Genomic DNA, 18,244 nt, shown 5'->3' on the forward strand with positions numbered 1-18,244 from the left:
CACACTCAAGTCAGCTTTGATAGGAGTATTCTCCTATTTCCTAGTCCTTTTCCATGTTCCAGTGGGATCCCTGTGATATTTGGAGGCTCTTCTGACTGTTTTTATCATATTATGTAATTAATACCTTTGTCCATTTATAAAAATGGATAAGATACTTAACATTTAGTAAGAATATGCTGAGTCTTTTCTCATTTCCTTTGACATCATGGCCTCTGTTATGAGCCTCTGTCATTGTCACTGTCCAGAGGTGCAGGCTCCAGCCATTGATCCTGTGAGCATGTGACAATTCTTAGCACAATTTTTAGAGGTTTCTGCAATCTTTTCTGCACAGCTTATAAAGTATTACTCTAAATCTGTAAATCTGAAACTAATCACCTGTATCCTGCTGTTCAGTATAGTGGCATTGCTTTAGGAAGAGGCCTGGGAGCAGCCAGGACTCAGCATTTTTATGCTTTTATGACCTGCAGCTGAAGAAATTAAGAATACCTGTGCTGCTTGCTTTTTGTCACTGTGTAACCTTTGGTTACAAATAACACACTCCAAATTTTACAGCTCAGGAAAACCACTGCTTGGACACATGGTGGCAGTACTCAGTAGCAGCAGCTACTGAGGATTCAGTGTCCAGAGCTTCTGAGCAAGAGAAACATTTCCATAATTCTTGGTTTTTCTGATTAAGTGCTTATGGCAAAACATCAGTTTATAATTTATTGTAAGTTACCAGTTCAGTGTTGTCCCTCTAATGAAATTGGAAATTTGTAATGACACACACCTCTATATTTCAGTATTTCTGCTGCATAATACTGATAAAAAGTGAAGTCTTTCCCCTGGGCAGCATTCTTAGCAGCCACACAACATAAGCTGAACTCTTTGTGGAATAGGGATTTGATGGTGGGATATTAAAAGCTGATCAGAGTCTATATCGTATTTCTGCTGATTCTGACCTCTGGCTGAGCACATAAGCTTTTGTGGTTTGAAGATAGCAAACTGCATTTCAGCTGAACCACCTTTTGAGGGTTTGAGATGTGAGAGCTGAATACTGGCTTGTACCAAAAGGAACTTGAGGAGACAAAAATCTAAATACATAGTGCTGAGATGGTGGAATATTCTGCTGCGTTGCCGCTGCCAATCTGTCTGTATTTCTGTCCACCACAATCTCAACAATATATATTTCTGTCCACCACAATCCCAACAGTGCTCTAAAATATAAAGACAAAAAAAATGTGATGGAATGGATTGCTGCTTAAATTCTATGCTACTGTGTAGTGATTAATCTATTACCCAAGCCTGTGTTCTACGAGCAGTCCAGTGCAGTTTTTAACCTCTGGATGTGTGTGTACAGCTCACCCTTTTCTTTCTTCTCTCAGAATCCAGCAGGCCAAAGTGCAGATCCTTCCCGAGCGAGTGCTGCCCTCCACGATGGCAGCAGTGCAGCTGCAGTCCCTCAGCAGGTGCCACGTGTGCCCCTCTCCCAAGCCTTCCTCCTGGCAGGACCGAGCCATCCGGCAGTGGTGGCAGAAGTACCAGAAGGTTAGAATTACTCCAGGGGTTTGGTTGAGGGTTTTTTTTTAATTTCTGATGGTGTTTTGAAAATCAGTATAAAATTCCATCTGTTCATCTGTAGAGGAGGAGGCACAACGGGGAAGGGAGATGCCAGCATCCTGTTTTTCATAGGATCACAGGATGTTTGGACTGGGAAGGTCCTTAAAGCCCATCCAGTGCCACCCCCTGCCATGGGCAGGGACACCTTCCATTATCCCAGGTTGCTCCAAGCTCCATCCAGCCTGGCCTTGGACACTTCCAGGGATCCAGGGGCAGCCACAGCTTCTCTGGGCAACCTGTGCCAGTTTATATATGGATTTATTATTTAATCCACTGTTTTTGACATATAAAAGGGAAATTACCTTGAAATCTTCTGTCCCTAAAATCTGCTTGTGTTAAAGAATTAATGTTTCTGGGTTTGCTTTCAGAGGAAGTTCCACTGTGCCAGTTTGACATCTTGGCCTCCCTGGCTCTACTCTCTGTATGATGCTGTAAGTCCACCCTGTGTATTATCAAACAACCTTCAGTTAGTTTTATAGCTGTAAAATCTAAGGATTGGATAATATAAAAGCTTTAATTTTGTTGACTCATAAGTTACATTTTAAAGCACTTTATACTTTTCAGTGTAGTGTGAAAAGATCAGGAAGGGCTTCCCTCTCTGTGTGGTTGTTCCCTCCTTCTGGAGCGTTTTTTTGGGGTGGATTTTGGAGATTCTGATTCCTGCTGTGTTGTCTCAGAGAAAAAATAGTTAAAATATGTCGATACAAAATGATTCTTTAATTACTGCAAGTTGTAAAAGCTCATGTCCACTTAGGGAAAATACCTTACTCTACATTTTGCTTCCCTTTTTTTTTTTCCTAAGAAACCAGAAATACCTATGTATTTAAATTAGGCTTTTCTTCTAACAAAAGGAAACCTTGATGGAAAGAGTCAAGAGGCAGCTACATGAATGGGATGAAAACCTTAAAGATGAATCTCTTCCAACAAACCCAATAGGTAGGAAATTATTGATTTTTACAAACTCGAGTTTGCTTTATTATTTTTTTTAATTTCCTACGAGAACACAGCTTAGGTAATTACCTTTTACAGAGTAAGCAGGAGTAGTGGGTTTGGTTTCTCTGTTGAATTCTAACAGACCTGCTGGTCTCTCATTTCCAGATTTTTCTTACAGAGTTGCTGCCTGCCTGCCCATTGATGATGCTTTACGTATCCAGCTGCTCAAAATAGGCAGTGCTGTGCAGAGACTCCGCTGTGAGTTAGACATCATGAACAAAGTGAGTATTTTTGCTTTCCTTGTCCTTAAATTGTTCTTGCCATAAAGAGTTATAGCAGTGACTGTTACAATCTCTGACAAGAACCTGTTAATGTTCCAGCTCATCCTTCTAGAGAGTGAATTTCTCTTGTTTCTTCCCTCCCCTTTAAGTTTGCTCAAGAGGGAAAGTGGTCTCTCAGTGCTGGATTTTGTTTGGCAGCAAACATGAAACAAATAATATTTGCTTTGGTTAGAAACACTATTTCAAGGCCTCCCAGCACTTTTTTTAGCCAAGAGATGGTGCTGTAAGTCCAGTGTTGCTCATAAGCATCTTATGAACATTATAACCCCATACAGACACTGCAGTCAAGGATCAGTGTGCCATGGAAACCTGGGGATTTTGTAGCAGAAGATAAACCTTTGTACTGTTGATCTTTTGAGTATCAATCTAAATATTGGACTATGAGCATTTTTTTCTAAAAGACAGGTATTAACTTGTCAGGTAATTCTTTGTTATGATATTAAAAAACTTGTCTTCCCTTCCCTTCTTTCCATTGCCATGGCCTTGTGATACTCTAAATGTTTTATTTTTATTCAGTACATTTCTTGATAGTAATATATGCTTTATTAATAATAATAATATTGTTTATCTGCTTGATACAGAGCAGTGGAAATTTTGCCTGTTTGCCTAAAAAGTGCTGCCTGTTTCTGAGGAAAAGAGAACCACAGTATCATTTTAATGCTGTTCCTCTTCCCAAAGTTCAGGCACCAAAAAATGTAAAAGGGAAAATACAGCGAGTGGAGACAGAAAACATCTCTTCCAGATTCTGAGGCAGAAATGGGCAGGTTTTTGCCTGAGGCTCTGTAACCAGATTAAACTTCATTTATCTTTCCTGAGTCAGGGACTCTGAAAATACTCAGCTATTCAGGTGCTGTGTTCATGTTCAGTACATTCTGTATTTTCTATAAATTCCAAGGTGACAAGGCTAAAGTTACCCTCATAAAATAGAAGGTAAAGTTGATTGTTAACCTGCACTAAAAAGGTGTTTTCTTCATCAACATGTGCCATTCTAGCCTGTAAATGTGTTTAACTGTTCTGTAATAGTGTGAGATTGCTGAGTGCATTTATAGCTTTTTACAGCTTTTTCACCAACATCTATTTTGGTCCAATCCACTCTTTTTTTTACCAGAGTTCTTTAGGGTGCTCTGGCTTGTTCAGAATGTAATTCCCAGTAATGTAACTGATCTGAGGCCTGATCCATTTCTTTGATATAAACTTGATTCACTGATATCAAATTGAATCCAAAATGCAGTGGATTATTTTGGGGGAGTTTCACAGGTGTTACCCTTAAAAAGCAGCACTGCACCTCCTGAAAATTAATAGGAGCTGGTTCACTAATTTACTAAGCTGAGTTAAATGCTTATTTTCTGGGCAGTGATGAATTGCTTGGTTCTACTTTCTAGAAATTGTAGAAGATGGATTAATCTGTTCTAATCTCCCAGAGAAAGATCAATATGTTTTACCTATTTTTTGTGAGGAAATTAAACCCATTGATCTACAGTACTCTGAAATTTTTAGAAAGACTTAATGATTGCATTTGTACTCATCTGCCTTTTCTGTGCTGCAGTTTAGAAGAGCAAAGGTTGTTTTTTCTAGATTAGCTTTTTGAGACCTTGGGAGGTTGGCTCATTTGTTTATTATCTCTGTGTAGTCAAATACGAAACTGTGTGTGGATCTCTGTGTGTGTAAAAATTGTGATGTCTTTTAGATAATAATTAACGTTTAAATAAGTAAAAGACATAGAAGAAAATATCCTTTCATAGAAAGAGAAAACATAAGTGCCTGCTGCTCAGATAAACAAAATAATTGCTACAAAGCCTGTTCTGAGGGAAAGAGAGAGACATATTTATTATTTGCCACTGCTGACAAGTGTCTGGAAATGGATGGACTGACCCTCTTTTTTCCCTTTCCAAGTGTACATCTCTCTGTTGTAAGCAATGCCAAGACACAGAAATAACTACCAAGAATGAAATATTCAGGTGAGTTTGTTGCACTTCATCTTTGGGAGGTTCCTGAATCAGAAACCCTGGCACAGCAAAGCAGGTTCAGCTGGGTCATGTCTCATAACTGCTGTGTTTTGCACAGCTCGAATAAAATGGAAGTAACTATTTATAGGGAGTTTTCTTTACAAAATAAAACTGGTTATTTAATTTTTTTTTAATAAAAAGTGAGGAAATCTGGGGTATATTGGAACAGTGTCTGGTGTGTGGTGCTACACACCCAGCACCTTGCACTAAAGCATTTGAAATAGAAATGTGTTACATGAGACTTTTCCATCCTGTTGTCTCTGAATAAAGTTTATGAGATCCCAAGTTTTACTTCTTAGCCCTTCCATCCTCACTTTTATGTGTCAACAGGGGATTAAAATGCACTAATTGGTGATATAAATAGGCTCCCAGGGTGTTGTCATGCAAGGAAGGTGTATTGTGATTCCTTTTTTATTTTAAGAATTTCAGGTTATCCCTAATAACTACAGTATTGTCCCATTCTGTATTTGAACTACACAATATCTTCCTTGTTTAACAGTAATGAGACTGTAGATTTCCCAAATAATTGCTGCTTCTGGCAGTTTTGTCACTATTTTAATCTTGACTATCAGCCCATCCCCTGTGATAATGTGAAGGTTAAAAGATGTCTTGGTTTAACAAAGACTCCCCACAGTTTTCCTTTATCAGTGTGATAAGGAGCTGATGTGGTAATTAAAAACCATTTCTTATCTTCTAATCAAATAATGGATTGCAGAAGCCACAATTCCTGCTGTGTCAATGTGATGTACTTTTAACAGAAGGTGAGGAGAAGTTGGTGTGATAAATGAACATTTTTCTGACTGTTAGTTAGATTTTAATTGCTTTTATTGGCTATTTAAAAGCAGCAAGTAAAATAACTGATGAGTCTATCATGTACCTCTCTGCAATTCTAAGAAAATGGGACAAATGACATTTTAAATTATTTTAAATATTTTCTTTCAGTTTTTAAGAATATAATTAAAGGTACTTTCCCCCCTCCTCTATTTCCATGTGCCAGAGTTTGTTTTTTGATTTTTTCCTTGAACTCTGCTGCCATTAATTGTGTGTTGCAGCTTATCCTTGTGTGGCCCCATGGCAGCCTATGTGAATCCCCATGGATACATCCATGAAACCCTCACTGTATATAAAGCCTGCAATTTGAATCTCAGTGGACGGCCCTCCACAGAGCACAGCTGGTTCCCTGGGTAAGAACACTCAGATTTTACCAGGAAATGGCAGAAATTCCGATGGAAATGTATTTCTGTGACAGTGGAGGAGTTAAATATTTAATTTTTAAACACGTGTCATCGTTTCACTCCTACGAAAAACAAGGGAGTAAATTTAGACTTATTCAAAACACAGCATAAAATGAAAAAAATCACATCAAATATTTACAGAATTTATCTTTAATGTTTTTAAAATAGGAAAATCTTCAGATCTTAAAACGTAACTTAGAGTCTGATCACTAGTTGGTGATCTGGGAGTTTATGAATAGTTGGTTGTCTGGGAGTTTCTTTGTGTATAGTTTTGTATAAGCTGCAGCTTTCTTTCAGCTTTCTTTCAGCAGAAAATGCAAATGAAAATCAGAATATATAGATTTGGAATATATTTATTCTATATTTATAGAATATATTTATTCTATATTTATACTATTTATTTAAGAAGTATTTTAGTAGGATATACTTATTCTACTGAAATACTTTTTTTTGTAGCTCTGAAAACTGAATAAATGTTTTGTAAAATTAAAAGTTACATTTGTATTGCTCTGATTATCTCGGATTTTATTTTGTTTTTAATGAGCCAGTCTCTCTGAGAGAGTAGCACAATTAGCTGTCAAGATGTAAAAGTTTGCCTAATAATGACCAGGATTTTTCCCTGGATTGTCACATAGCACTGAGCAGTGACGTGGAGGGTGTGTGGAATTTCTGTCCCAAGACCTGCACATTTTAACACTCCCTGAAGAAAACTTATGGCTTCTAATACCTGTAGTTAATATTTCTCATCCTTTTGTGTTTTCTCAGCTCTTCTGTGAGGGCTTTGAAATATTCATGTTCTGCCCTTTAAAGCTGTTACAGAAAAGCTCTGTTGCTGTGGGAAGTGCAGTTCCCTGTTTTTTTAAGAGCAGGGCAAAAGTCCCTTTTATTCCCATTAAGTAATTTACTCAGAGAACCATTTTCTGACCCTTCTTTGAGGCTCTCAGCATCTCCTCAGCTGCTGAAGTGTTGTTGCTTCCTCTCTTTGAAGGCTGCTTTGGGGGTGGGGAGCTTGTGGGGATTTTTTTCTTAATTTTTTTAAGCTTTGCAAGGTTTTAGGTGGGAATTGGGCACCTGGATTGTCTTTGCAAATCCAGCTTGGGACTTCTTAGCCAATGAAGTGTTTTTAAAGTGCCTTTTCCTTCCATCCAAAGGAAACCTTTTGGTTTGTGTTTTAGGTATGCCTGGACTATAGCCCAGTGCAGGATCTGTGGGAGCCACATGGGCTGGAAGTTCACAGCCACCAAGAAGGAAATGTCCCCTCAGAAGTTCTGGGGGCTGACACGCTCCGCTCTCCTGCCCCGCATCCCAGAGGGGGAGGAAGACTCCGACCACGAGGGCTCCCCGATCCTCTGCCTGTGACCTGTCACCTCCTGCAGGGCCTTGGCCAGGGCTCCTGCAGATGCATCTGCTCAGTTCTGCTTCTGATGCTTCCTTAGACCTGAGAAACCCCCAGAACCCCCGACCACACTCACCAATCCAAGGAAACAGGCAGGGTCACCACGTTTGGGAGTGCTGTGCATCCGTGCTCTGTTCCTTCAGGAATGCTGAGACTGAAGGCTGAGTCCTTAAAGGGAGAGCTGAGGAGATGGCTTGAGACACTAAGAAAGGATGGTCCATCTGGACAGAAACAGGAGACACCAAGAAATCTCTGATCCACGTGGCCAGATTTGAGACTGAACTTTCTCTGTGTATAATTCCCACTTGCAGTGCAGGAAGATGGGCAGGAACTAAATCCTGGATAACCAGAGTCTGATTTATGCAATAGCCCCGGGATGGTAGATACCAGTTACTTGCTGCAGAGTATTTTCCATAACACACTTACAAGTGGTTTTGCTGAGAATCCCTGTTTCTGACTCTGAAGTACTTCAGGTTTTCTGCTTGTGCTGTTTCTCAGATATTTGCTGAATAACCATGGAAGAGAGAACAAGGCTGAAGTCTTTCTGACTGATCTAAGTGTTGGTGGCAGTGCTGGAATGGGCAAAAGCAGGAGCTGCTGCTGCCTCACGGGATGGAACCCATGGGAAGTGTTTGTTCCTTACCGGTTGTCTGATCTATTTAGTCTCTTTGACTTTAGAAGTCTTAAATTTTAAATTGTTTATAAAAAATACACAGGTCAGTCCCAGGGCAGAAACAACATTGTCATTTGCTGTTGAATGTGCTTCAGTTACTTGTCAAAATTGTTACTGGAAAGGTTTACCAGTAGAGGTATCCAGAATTCTGGGAAGGACTCTCTAAAACACGCCACTGAGGGGATTTTTTAGGACTATTTATAGTGACGAGGGGGAGGCAACATCTCTTTAATTATTTTTTCTTTTGCACTTACAGATCATAAAGTAAAATTCCACGTTATCACCTTACAAAGAGGAAAAGTTTCTAAATAAAACAGATGAAGGCAGAGTGTTTTGAGGGAGGTTGTTTTTTGGTAGGTTGTTGTTTTAGTTTTGGTGGGGGTTTTTTGTCTGAAGCGTTATCTGCCAAACTGAGGCAGCTTTTGCCACTGGTTTATTGGGGTGGTTTTCCCTCAGAATTCACTCTGGTGATGGAAGCTGGAGATTTCTCCCTGTGTTTGTGCACATACTCACTTGTTTTTCTTGTGAAGCTTTATCATTCACTCTTTATTTCTTCACTTGCTAAATACAATGACACAAAACTACTTAAGGTTTAAGACATGAGCCGTTAGTTGCTTGTTCTCTGTCAGGCACCAGATGTAGCAAGGCCAGAGCACTTCAGTGAGAAGGAGCTGATTCCTGTGGGAATGTGGTCCCTGCAGCTGGGAACACCCAGGTGTGACCCTGCAGGATGCTGAGAGGCTGCTGAGGTGTTTGTCATGCCAGGTATGTAGGAACTGATGATTGTGTGACTCAGATTTAGTTCTCTGAAGCTTTCTACCTCTGTGCTTCTGTGGTCTCCTTTGTTCTCCTCAGACACTCTTAATTCCATGTTTAATTCCATGTGCAGTGCTCTGTGGAGCAGTGGACTGTGAAAAGCAGTGCTTGGGATACAGCTCTGCACAAATAGGGGGTGAATGATGGCTCATTTTCTGGGAGAAAACATTCTGTATTTTGATTATGTTTCTGTAATAAGCTTTGAAAAGGCTGGAATGCCAAGCACTGGTGTGAGAGGGAGGCTCTGGATCCTCTGCACTTGGATAACCACTGGAACCATGCCTGGCTCCCCTCACACCCTGCACACACAGACACACCTTGGCTGTAGACTTGGTTTATTTTTCCAAGGGGATGGGGAAGGGGGGTTTCAAATGGATTTTCTCAGCTGTCACTGAACTTCATAAGGTCTTTGAGTTTTTGGCTGAGTCTTTTGGATTGTCTCAACTAAAAATCTTGTTATGTTGGTACTGTTTGAATCCAAAATAGGCATATTTTTGGGATTGTGTGTATATAATCAAATGTAAGCTAATGTAATCAAGGTAAGTCAGGAGTAAAATTAGCAGTAATTTCATTTCCTTGTTGATGATGCTGTTCCATCTGCCTGACCTGTGTGATGTTTGCCATGTGGAAGTCCAGGACACTTTCCAGGTTGCAAACAAGTGTGATGTGGGTTGCTGAGGAATCCTGCCATGAATCCAGCACAGTGAGTGAGCAGAGTGTACAGGACGTGGCTTCCAGGGTGGGTGGGGGCTTGGGGGTGGTTCTGTACCTTGGGTCATGTTTTCTATGTTTTTCTCTGTTTTGAAGAGAAAACTCTGGTTGGGATTATGGAAAATGGTTACAAGTATGGACAGGGTATGCTTTTGAGAGCTAGAGCAAAGGAAATGACATTTTAGGATAATTTGCTACATTTACCCCATTCCTTGGTTGTAGCTTCCTGCAGGAATTAATCCAGTGGTTGCTGCCCCAGGGGATTATTTTTCTCCTCTGCCACCATCCTCCTCTGCCCTGAGATGTGGGAGCAGGGCTGTGGAAGAGCTGGTGTGTGTCTGGGGAGGGGAGGGGTGGGATGTGCACCCTTTGGGACAGGAGGAGTGTCCTGCAGGCAGCAGGACTGAGGGATCACAGCACATGGAGCACAGACTCCCAAGCCATTGTTGCACCCTCACAAGCAGAGCCTGTAATATTGCAGTTTTCATATATTTCCATTAACAGGTAGAACCACATAGGCCATTTGCACACTGGGGCTGAAACATGTTCAAATGCTCTTTGTTTTATAATAAGGCTCTTTTTGTACGTGCTGCAGTTCATTTGTTCCTCCCACTGTCACCTTGAATTGCTCTGTGAGGCTGATGAGGGGCAGCCCTGTCTCCTCTCTGACTCTTCCTCTCTCTGCCTTTTGGGACAACTTTTCTGACAAATCTTGTTGCTTGCAAACATTTGCAAAGAATAAAATTCAATTTGTTTCAAAACTCCCCTGTTCTTTTGCTGATTGCTGGGAAGGGAAAAAGGCAATGCTTGGGTTTATGTTGTGTTTTAAACAGGTTGGCTGCAAAAGTCATGTGGAATGAAAGAGTTTTGGCTTTAAAGTCTGTGCAGGCTGGACTGACACAGACTAATTAATCAACTAATCTGTTGTAGAGCAAGTATTTTACTTGACCATGTGTGCATCAAACTGCTTCATCTCTTCTGACATTTACATAGTCCATACTCTGTAAAATATAAAGTGTTTACTCAAACAAACAAACATATCATTTTTCCAGAGCTCAAGCTGGCACTGCTTGCTTTAAAAATGTGATTATTTTGTTTTCATGCCCTTTCCTTTTAGCAGGGGTTAATTCCTGTGGAAGATAACAAACAGAGATGCTCCACAGACCGAGGGGAACCCTGAGGCACAAGATGGTTTTTCAAGGAGCTGTTTGAACCCAAGAATTCCAAGCAGGACTGGTAAGGAAGGTGCTTTCAGACTCATCTGGTTGTGCTGTTTTTCATGAGCACTGGAGATTTGTAGCAGGACCCTCTGCCAAGCTGTGAGAAAATCAGCTCAGACTTGGCCTTACTGGAAGTCACCAGCGATGGATGGAGGGCAGAGAGAAGCTGAGACCAGCTTGGCCAAAACATCTCAAATTAAACCCAGCACAAGGCAGTCTGAGTCAGATGCTTCCAGACCAAGGCTGGCATCCACAGGGATGGGGAAAGGACTTGCCCACAGTTTTTGGGTGAGTAACATCACTCTCTTAATTACCTAGTGGTAATTAAGCTGGCTTTGAAAGGATTGATTTAATTACCAGTGCACTCACAAGGAGTTGTAACTGTGTGTGCTGTGCAGTAAAAGGTTCTGGTTAAAGCTTTTTCAGTCTAATCATTATCAGCATCCATTTCAATAAATCATCCCTTTCTGTTAATGTTTAATTTGTCACTCTTAATCCTGAAGGACAAAGCTGTTTAAGTTCAGTGACACCTCTACAATCCTTTAGACATAAACCACTGACTAAAGCTGGGCCTAGGACTGGATCCAGGCACACCCAGCCCCTCTGAGGGCTGAGAACCAGCTGCAAATTAACCCTTGTGACTCACAGGAGGGTCTCCCTGCTGAACTTTGTCCAGAGTGTCCATTTGGTCCATGACAGGACTCAGTTTTAAGCTTTTGTCCTTAAAAACCCTCTTTCCAAGTGCAGTTTGACCCTGACAGCAATTTTGGGTAAGGTTAATGTGTTAATTTTAATGAATTCATTTTATCACCTCCCCAGCCATTGCCCTAAAGATGCAGGTTTAAGTTCTTTAAAGGAATCCACCACAGCACTACATTTTATCACTCATCTCCCTCCCAAGATTTCTGGAGCTCAATAAACTGCACAAAGGAGGCTTCCATTTAATTACATCATTAAATTAAGCACCATCATGTTCTCATGAGATTTGCCTTATTAACAAACAGCACTTTTTCTCTTCCCTTGCTTCTTCCTCAGGCTCCCAAGTACCTTCAGAATAATTTATTTACAGGAACCAACTTCCTAGGAAAAGAAAAGGCAGCTGGGAAGTTGTATGAAAACCAGAAACTGTGCTGATTTCTTTCAGCAGTGCTCCAGTATTGCCATCTAGTGTTGTAAAATGATATCCAAGGAAAATGAAATCCAAAGGATTTTATTAGTTACCATGGTTTTGTAGGAAAACTTCAACCTGCAATACAGTTTATACACACAAGAGCTGCTCTCAATGAGAGTTATTTTTTTTGTTTTTTTAACAGTACACCAAAAAAGCCAGGGATAGTAAAGACAGATTCATGGAGACAGCAGTGCTCCAAAAACCCAACTTCCCAAGGCAAGGACCCTGGATCTCCACCCAATTAATGCTAATTAACATTAATAGATTGTTTCACACACTGTAGAACCCTCCACCAGCTCTCCGTGGATTTAATTACTCAGTGGTAAGTTACTGAAAAGCTACTGAAGAGACAAGAAGTCCATGATACCGACTCAGCCCAGTCATCCTTTTAATCTAGAACTGATTCTGGAGTTCTGGAAAATAAAAATATTTCTATGAACAGACTGGTTTTCCATGGTAAGACTGTTTGGGAACTGCTGGAGTGTTTCCATCTGGTATCCAGCTTTAACTACAAAGAGTTAAATTACAACTCATTATTTCCAGACACTGTCACTCTCTTAGGCACAAAAAAACCCTCCATGATTTTATCTAGAGGATACAAACACCTTTTTTTGAAGATTTGAGGTTTGGGGTTTTTTTTTAGATATAGCAAAGTCAGAACGAGAAAAACCTTGCTGTCACCTCTAGTGCCTCAAAGTCATGATAAAGCAGCAAATATTTAATCACTAAACACGGCAGAGAGAGGTAGAAAATGTGGAATTTGGCAAATAATGTAATTATTACACAATTAAACCTCTCCTTGCAGAAATGATGGATTAGTAACTGAAGGTGTTAAATGTCACAGAAGCTCTACTGGCTGTGAGGGACAAGATATTCCAAGTTACACTCGGATCAGGGCACAAACAGTTCTGTTATTATTCATTTTACACCCTCTTCAGGCAGCTCAGCAGTTCCTCTTTATCCATGTGGTATCCACTCTTTTTCCACTCATCCCTCAGCTGCTGCAGGGCTGTTCCAATTTCCTTCCCAGAAGTCACTCCCATCTTCCGTAGGTCATGGCCACTGACAGGGAAAGTGGGAACAGTCCATTCCTGCATCTCCTTTAAAAGCTGCTCTTCTCCTTGGTACTTCAGGAGCTCGAAGATCTTGGAATTTGTGTTAGCTTCCCTAGACTGGGAGAGAACAGGGAAAAAGAGAGGATTCACTGGGAACCAGCAGAAAACAGCTCCAACTGTGCTGCTCCCATCACACCCCATCGGGCCGGATCTGGACGAGTTGGATCCAGGGAAACAAGGATCTCTCTCTCCTGCCTCACAAGTGTTACAACTCAGTGCTAACGTTTTTCAGCCTGACTGAAAGGCTTTCAACTGCTAAAAATATGGTGGGTTGGTTTGTTTGTTTGTTATAAATTTCTTAAAAATGAATTTAAAGCCTCAGTATCTTGGACGGAAAAGAAAAAAAAGCTTTTGAAGCCAAGCAGAAATGTGTGCTGTTCATCCTTTTGCAGAACTAGACTCTACCAAAGGAAGAGAATCTTTTTATACCAAAGTTTCTGCTTTATGTGCCAGAGACATGCCAGGACATTTGCAATAGCTCCTGATTTCTGGTTCCCTGTCCAGAGGAAAAACAAGGGGGAAAAAAAAAAGAATAATAAAATCACAGAATGGTTTGGCTTGGAAGGGACCTTAAAGGGATCTCTCCAGTTGCTCCAAGTCCCAACCCAACCTGGCCTTGTTTGAAAAACAAACCACCCAACCCCAGCTGACTTAACTGGAACTGGTAGCAATAATATTTATACATGAAAGCTACTCCTCCATTTTCTGTGACAATATTACAGTGGCAGCAATCCAAAGCTGGCTCATAATTTTTATCAGTGCATGCCATCCTTGTGATAAAAATATCATGGCCTTTAAAACACTGGCAAAAACCTGGTTAAGCCTAAGAAAGAAGCCTGCTGTGAAATGGCTCTCGGCTCTTTTAGGCTCTTTCTTTCCACTAGGCCTTGTCATCTCTGCTGCTCTGTACAACTGGAAATTCAGTTTCCTGGGAAGACCAAATAAAAACCATAGGAAACACTCACATCCATCAAAAAGTCCTGGTATGGCCTCAGTGGTTCTGGCCCCGTGGCCTTGCTCAGTTCCTGCCGGTGCTTCACTAAGAAAAGGCCCAGGTTCTTTTCTTCCTTGGAGATTTTCAGCCTCAGGTCAAGGTTGGTGACATCATCCTTCCCCCTGAACAAGGATGTCAGGACAGTCATGGGTTTTGGAGACAGATTCTGAATGTTTTTAGTGACTCTGGCAAATTCCTCTAAATTCCCATCAAGTGGGAGGCCTAAAGGGATACACAAAGAAATGCAAGAAAGCATTAATAAGAAATGTGGATGTAAACACAAGGGAAAAAAAATCATATCTAATTTCTTTCTGAGTGAAACCAAGTTTTATCTCAGTTTGCCACACTGCAAGTCCTGTTTGTCTATGATATAGGAGTAAGAAATCAATTTTCACCTTACCTATGTACTGGGCAATATCCAGCTCATACATAAGTTGAACCAAATGATTTACATGGTTTCCAAGAAGAATTTTTTTCAGTTCCACCCAAATCCTTTCTCCTGATATTCCAGCCAAACCTTTGGCATTTTCTTTAATTGCTTGCAGTGTAGCAGGTTCATGATCTCCAGCTTTCTCTGCAATTCTTCCATAAAATCTGCCAAATACACCCCCTGGATGTTAGATTAGGAACAACTATTGCACTTACAATCACAAAATCGTTTAGGTTGGAAAGGAAATATGACAACTACAACTCTTTTTACATCACTGATCTCTTTTTGCATATTTTTGAAACCTTCTACAGTTCATTTCCTCATCTGGGAAAGGCAAAACCTCTTACCTGAAATATCTGAGGATTCGTAAATAATCTTCTTGTATTCTCTCACTTGCCTTCCCTACAAATCTGATTTTCTTGCTTTTCAAGTCTTCATAGCCATTAAAAAAATCATACAGTGTCCCATCCAAACCTAGAAAAAGAAGGAAAAAAAGCCAGAAAAATATGAATTTAAGAATGTGGTTGACATAATTAAACACTATAATTTGAAAATACAGAAGGGAAGTTGTGTGAGTTGAGCTGGTTTGTCAGATCCCCTCACATATTTGCACAGGAGAATCAAACAAAATTGAAACAGACAGAATTCACTGGCTTATTTTGAAATATTACAGATATTTATAAATATAAATATTTAGAATACTTGCCACTGCGTACAACAGGAAAGCTAAATATTTGCTTTTCAAAGAACCTACCTAAAAACATGGAATTGACAGTGAGATCCCTCCTCTCAGCATCCTTGTGCCAGTCCGTGGTGAACTCCACCTCGGCGTGTCGTCCATCGGTGACAACATCTATTCGAAGAGTGGTAATTTCAAAATTCTGTTCATGGAGCTGCAAATCCCACAGACATCGTTACTTCAGCACAGCCAGGCAGGGAAAAACCTAAAACCTTGTGTTATTTTTTTCAGCCTCCTGTTTGCAGACAGCGAGCAGGCAAAGCAACGTGTGCCATGTTTTCCTACAGAGCAGACAACTGAGAAATATCAACCCCTGAAGACAATCCTTGCATTATTTATTTTCTAAAGAGCCTGCAGAAATATTCCTTGCAGACCAAGGCAGAGGAAACATAACCTGGGAAATCAGGACAACTTGCCCACATTATCTGAACATGTGGGTGGTCTACATCATCTTTTCAGGTGATGGCACAGCAGCATGAATGGGTTGCATGCATTAAAATATGGTGATTATTTGAATTCTACAGTGAAGAAGCAAAAAAATCACTCCATGCTTTAGAAGAGGGTCTCATTTAAACCCCTGCTGTGAGGCTTTAACAAAGAAAGAGCACACTAACAGCTTTCTACTGGACATGCAGCACATCCACAGACATTTAGACGTTTGGAAAAGACCCCAGTCAAACCCCAAACCAACCCTGGCAGTGATGGTTCCGTGTTTCTCTCCTTTGTTGTTGATCAGACGAACTCCAGCTGAGGTGAACATCTCCTTCATCTCTGCAGGGGTGGCTGTCGTGGCAAAGTCGATGTCCTGCGGTGTCACCCCACTGAGCAGATCCCTCACGGCACCCCCTGCTATCCTCAGCTCATAGTTCTTCTTCTCAAACAGCTCTGGGAAGGAAAGGAAAACCATAAAGCACCATCTCACATAAACCCAGAGCACAGTGTCAGCCCCAACCTGCCTTCTCACAGATCAGGAGCACTGATGTGGGAATACACACTCCAATGTGCAGGAAGCAGCAAGTACCTCACAGCTTCATGCAAAACGCACTAATTAGGGGCACAGCTGAGCACCCACAGGTATTTTCCCTGTCATTTGATTTTTTTTTTTTTCCTGGAGCATTTTTGACATAAATATTGGCAGGTTGCTAATCGATACTGGGGGGTGCGGATCATTTTAGGGGCTGACAAGGGAACAGTGCTTGGTTTACTCATGGCAGAGAGAGTGAACTGTGAACCAAACTTCTCCAGGAACAATACAGAATCATGGAATCACAGCCCACAGAGGGGACACCGAGCTCTGCCTTATCCCTTGAGACAGGCTGGGAGAGCTGGGGGTGTCCAGCCTAGGGAAGAGAAGGTTCTGGGAGACCTTAGACCCTTTCAGTCCCTAAATGGGCTTACAAAAAGGTGGGGGAGGACTTTTTATGGAGTGACAGGACAAGGGACAATGGCCTTAAGCTAAAGGTAAGATTTAGACTGGATATTGGGAAGAAATTCTTGCTGGTGAGGGTGGTGAGGCCTTGGCACATGTTGCCCAGAGAAGCTGTGGCTGCCCCATCCCTGGGGCAATAAACATGTATAAACAGAGTTAACACACTGAATAAATATATATTGTCTCTACATGGACTTCCTTTGATATCCAAGGAGTGCAGTCAGCAACTAAAGGAGTATTAGTGCAAATAATACAAGTATTATTATTATTAGGGCAAGTAATTATAAGGGCAAGGGGGGATGGCCTCAAACTAAGAGAGGGGCAATTAAAGTAGATACTAGGAAGAAATCCTTCCCTGTGAGGGTGGGGAGGCCCTGGCACAGGTTGCCCAGAGAAGCTGTGGCTGCTCCATCCCTGGAAGTGTCCAAGGCCAGGTTGGACGGGGCTTGGAGCAACCTGGGCTAGTGGAAGGTGTCCCTGCCCACGGCAGGGGGTGGCACTGGATGGGCTTTAGGTCCCTCCCACCCCAGACCATTTAACGACTCGTCTCCCTGCTCAGAAACACCCCCAGGGACCCCGCGAACCCCGCGGTCCCCCCGCACTCACCGGCCACGCTGCGCAGCCCGGGCGTGAAGAGCGCCTGGAACTGCGGCGCCTGCAGCCTCATGGCTCCGCTCCCGCCGCTCCGCAGCCGCAGCCCGGCCCTGCGGGGCACAACCAGCACCTGAGCCCACACGGGTCCCCGCAGGTGCCCCCGGAGGTGCCCTCGGAGGTGCCCCCACATGCCCGGGCGCTCCCTCCGCCCCGGCCCCACTCACCCCGGCTGAGGACGCGGCTCCACCGCCCCGGCGCGGCCCGATGAGCTCAGCGCGACCGCCCGGCCCGGCCCGGCCCCTCAGGGGCGGGGATGCTGCGTTCGGCCCGGCCCGGCCCCTCAGGGGCGGGGATGCTGCGTTCGGCCCAGCCCGGCCCCTCAGGGGCGGGGATGCTGCGTTCGGCCCGGCCCGGCCCCTCAGGGGCGGGGATGCTGCGTTCGGCCCGGCCCGGCCCCTCAGGGGCGGGGATGCTGCGTTCGGCCCGGCCCGGTCCCTCGGGCGGAGCGGTGCTGGGGTTGCTCGCTCGGTGTGTGTGAACAGCGCTGCTGTGACCAGAGTCATCGGTGCCGGGTCTGTGCGCACAGCGGGAGATGGGCTGTTGGAGACTCGTACACTGGAGAGACATAAACAGTGCCACAGAAACACGGAATGAACCAGGCTGGAAAAGACCTCCGAGATCAGCGAGCCCAGCCTGTGACCCAACCCCTCCCTGTCACCCAGACCATGGCACTGATGCCACATCCAGTCTGTCCTTAAACACCTCCAGGAGCGACTCCCCCACCTCCCTGGCAGCCCATTCCAGTGTCTGATCACTCCCTCTGTAAAGAATTTCTTCCCAGT

At 42.7% G+C, this 18,244-nt stretch overlaps 2 protein-coding genes across 8 annotated transcripts in view; one reads left to right on the forward strand and one right to left on the reverse strand.

Annotated features, from left to right (window-relative positions):
• The window catches only part of CRBN (cereblon), a 42,955-nt gene extending 32,484 nt beyond the window's left edge, over nucleotides 1-10,471 (forward strand). For all 6 annotated transcript variants that reach the window (XM_064667135.1, XM_064667136.1, XM_064667138.1 and 3 more), the window contains 7 exons: nucleotides 1,365-1,527; nucleotides 1,968-2,030; nucleotides 2,451-2,535; nucleotides 2,698-2,813; nucleotides 4,767-4,831; nucleotides 5,932-6,063; nucleotides 7,290-10,471. In XM_064667135.1, the coding sequence (XP_064523205.1) occupies nucleotides 1,365-1,527; nucleotides 1,968-2,030; nucleotides 2,451-2,535; nucleotides 2,698-2,813; nucleotides 4,767-4,831; nucleotides 5,932-6,063; nucleotides 7,290-7,473 (808 nt within the window). In that variant the 3' untranslated portion in view covers nucleotides 7,474-10,471. The remainder of the gene's footprint in view (nucleotides 1-1,364; nucleotides 1,528-1,967; nucleotides 2,031-2,450; nucleotides 2,536-2,697; nucleotides 2,814-4,766; nucleotides 4,832-5,931; nucleotides 6,064-7,289) is intronic.
• A 1,653-nt stretch (nucleotides 10,472-12,124) lies between these two features.
• Nucleotides 12,125-17,715, reverse strand: TRNT1 (tRNA nucleotidyl transferase 1). 2 transcript variants are annotated; one of them, XM_064667140.1, is made up of 8 exons: nucleotides 17,627-17,715; nucleotides 17,415-17,512; nucleotides 16,071-16,264; nucleotides 15,395-15,533; nucleotides 14,988-15,114; nucleotides 14,611-14,804; nucleotides 14,182-14,432; nucleotides 12,125-13,273 (listed from the first exon to the last, which is right to left on the reverse strand). In XM_064667140.1, exons 2-8 carry the CDS (start codon nucleotides 17,473-17,475, stop codon nucleotides 13,025-13,027), a joined length of 1,215 nt encoding a protein of 404 aa, XP_064523210.1. In that variant the 5' UTR covers nucleotides 17,476-17,512; nucleotides 17,627-17,715; the 3' UTR covers nucleotides 12,125-13,024. The 2 variants fall into 2 exon arrangements, with proteins under 2 accessions (XP_064523210.1, XP_064523209.1); XM_064667139.1 differs by lacking the exon at nucleotides 17,627-17,715 and having other exon boundaries at nucleotides 17,415-17,620.
• Nucleotides 17,716-18,244: the final 529 nt, after the last annotated feature.

Source organism: Pseudopipra pipra, chromosome 11 (genome assembly GCF_036250125.1).
Source record: "Pseudopipra pipra isolate bDixPip1 chromosome 11, bDixPip1.hap1, whole genome shotgun sequence".
Lineage (NCBI taxonomy): Eukaryota > Metazoa > Chordata > Aves > Passeriformes > Pipridae > Pseudopipra > Pseudopipra pipra.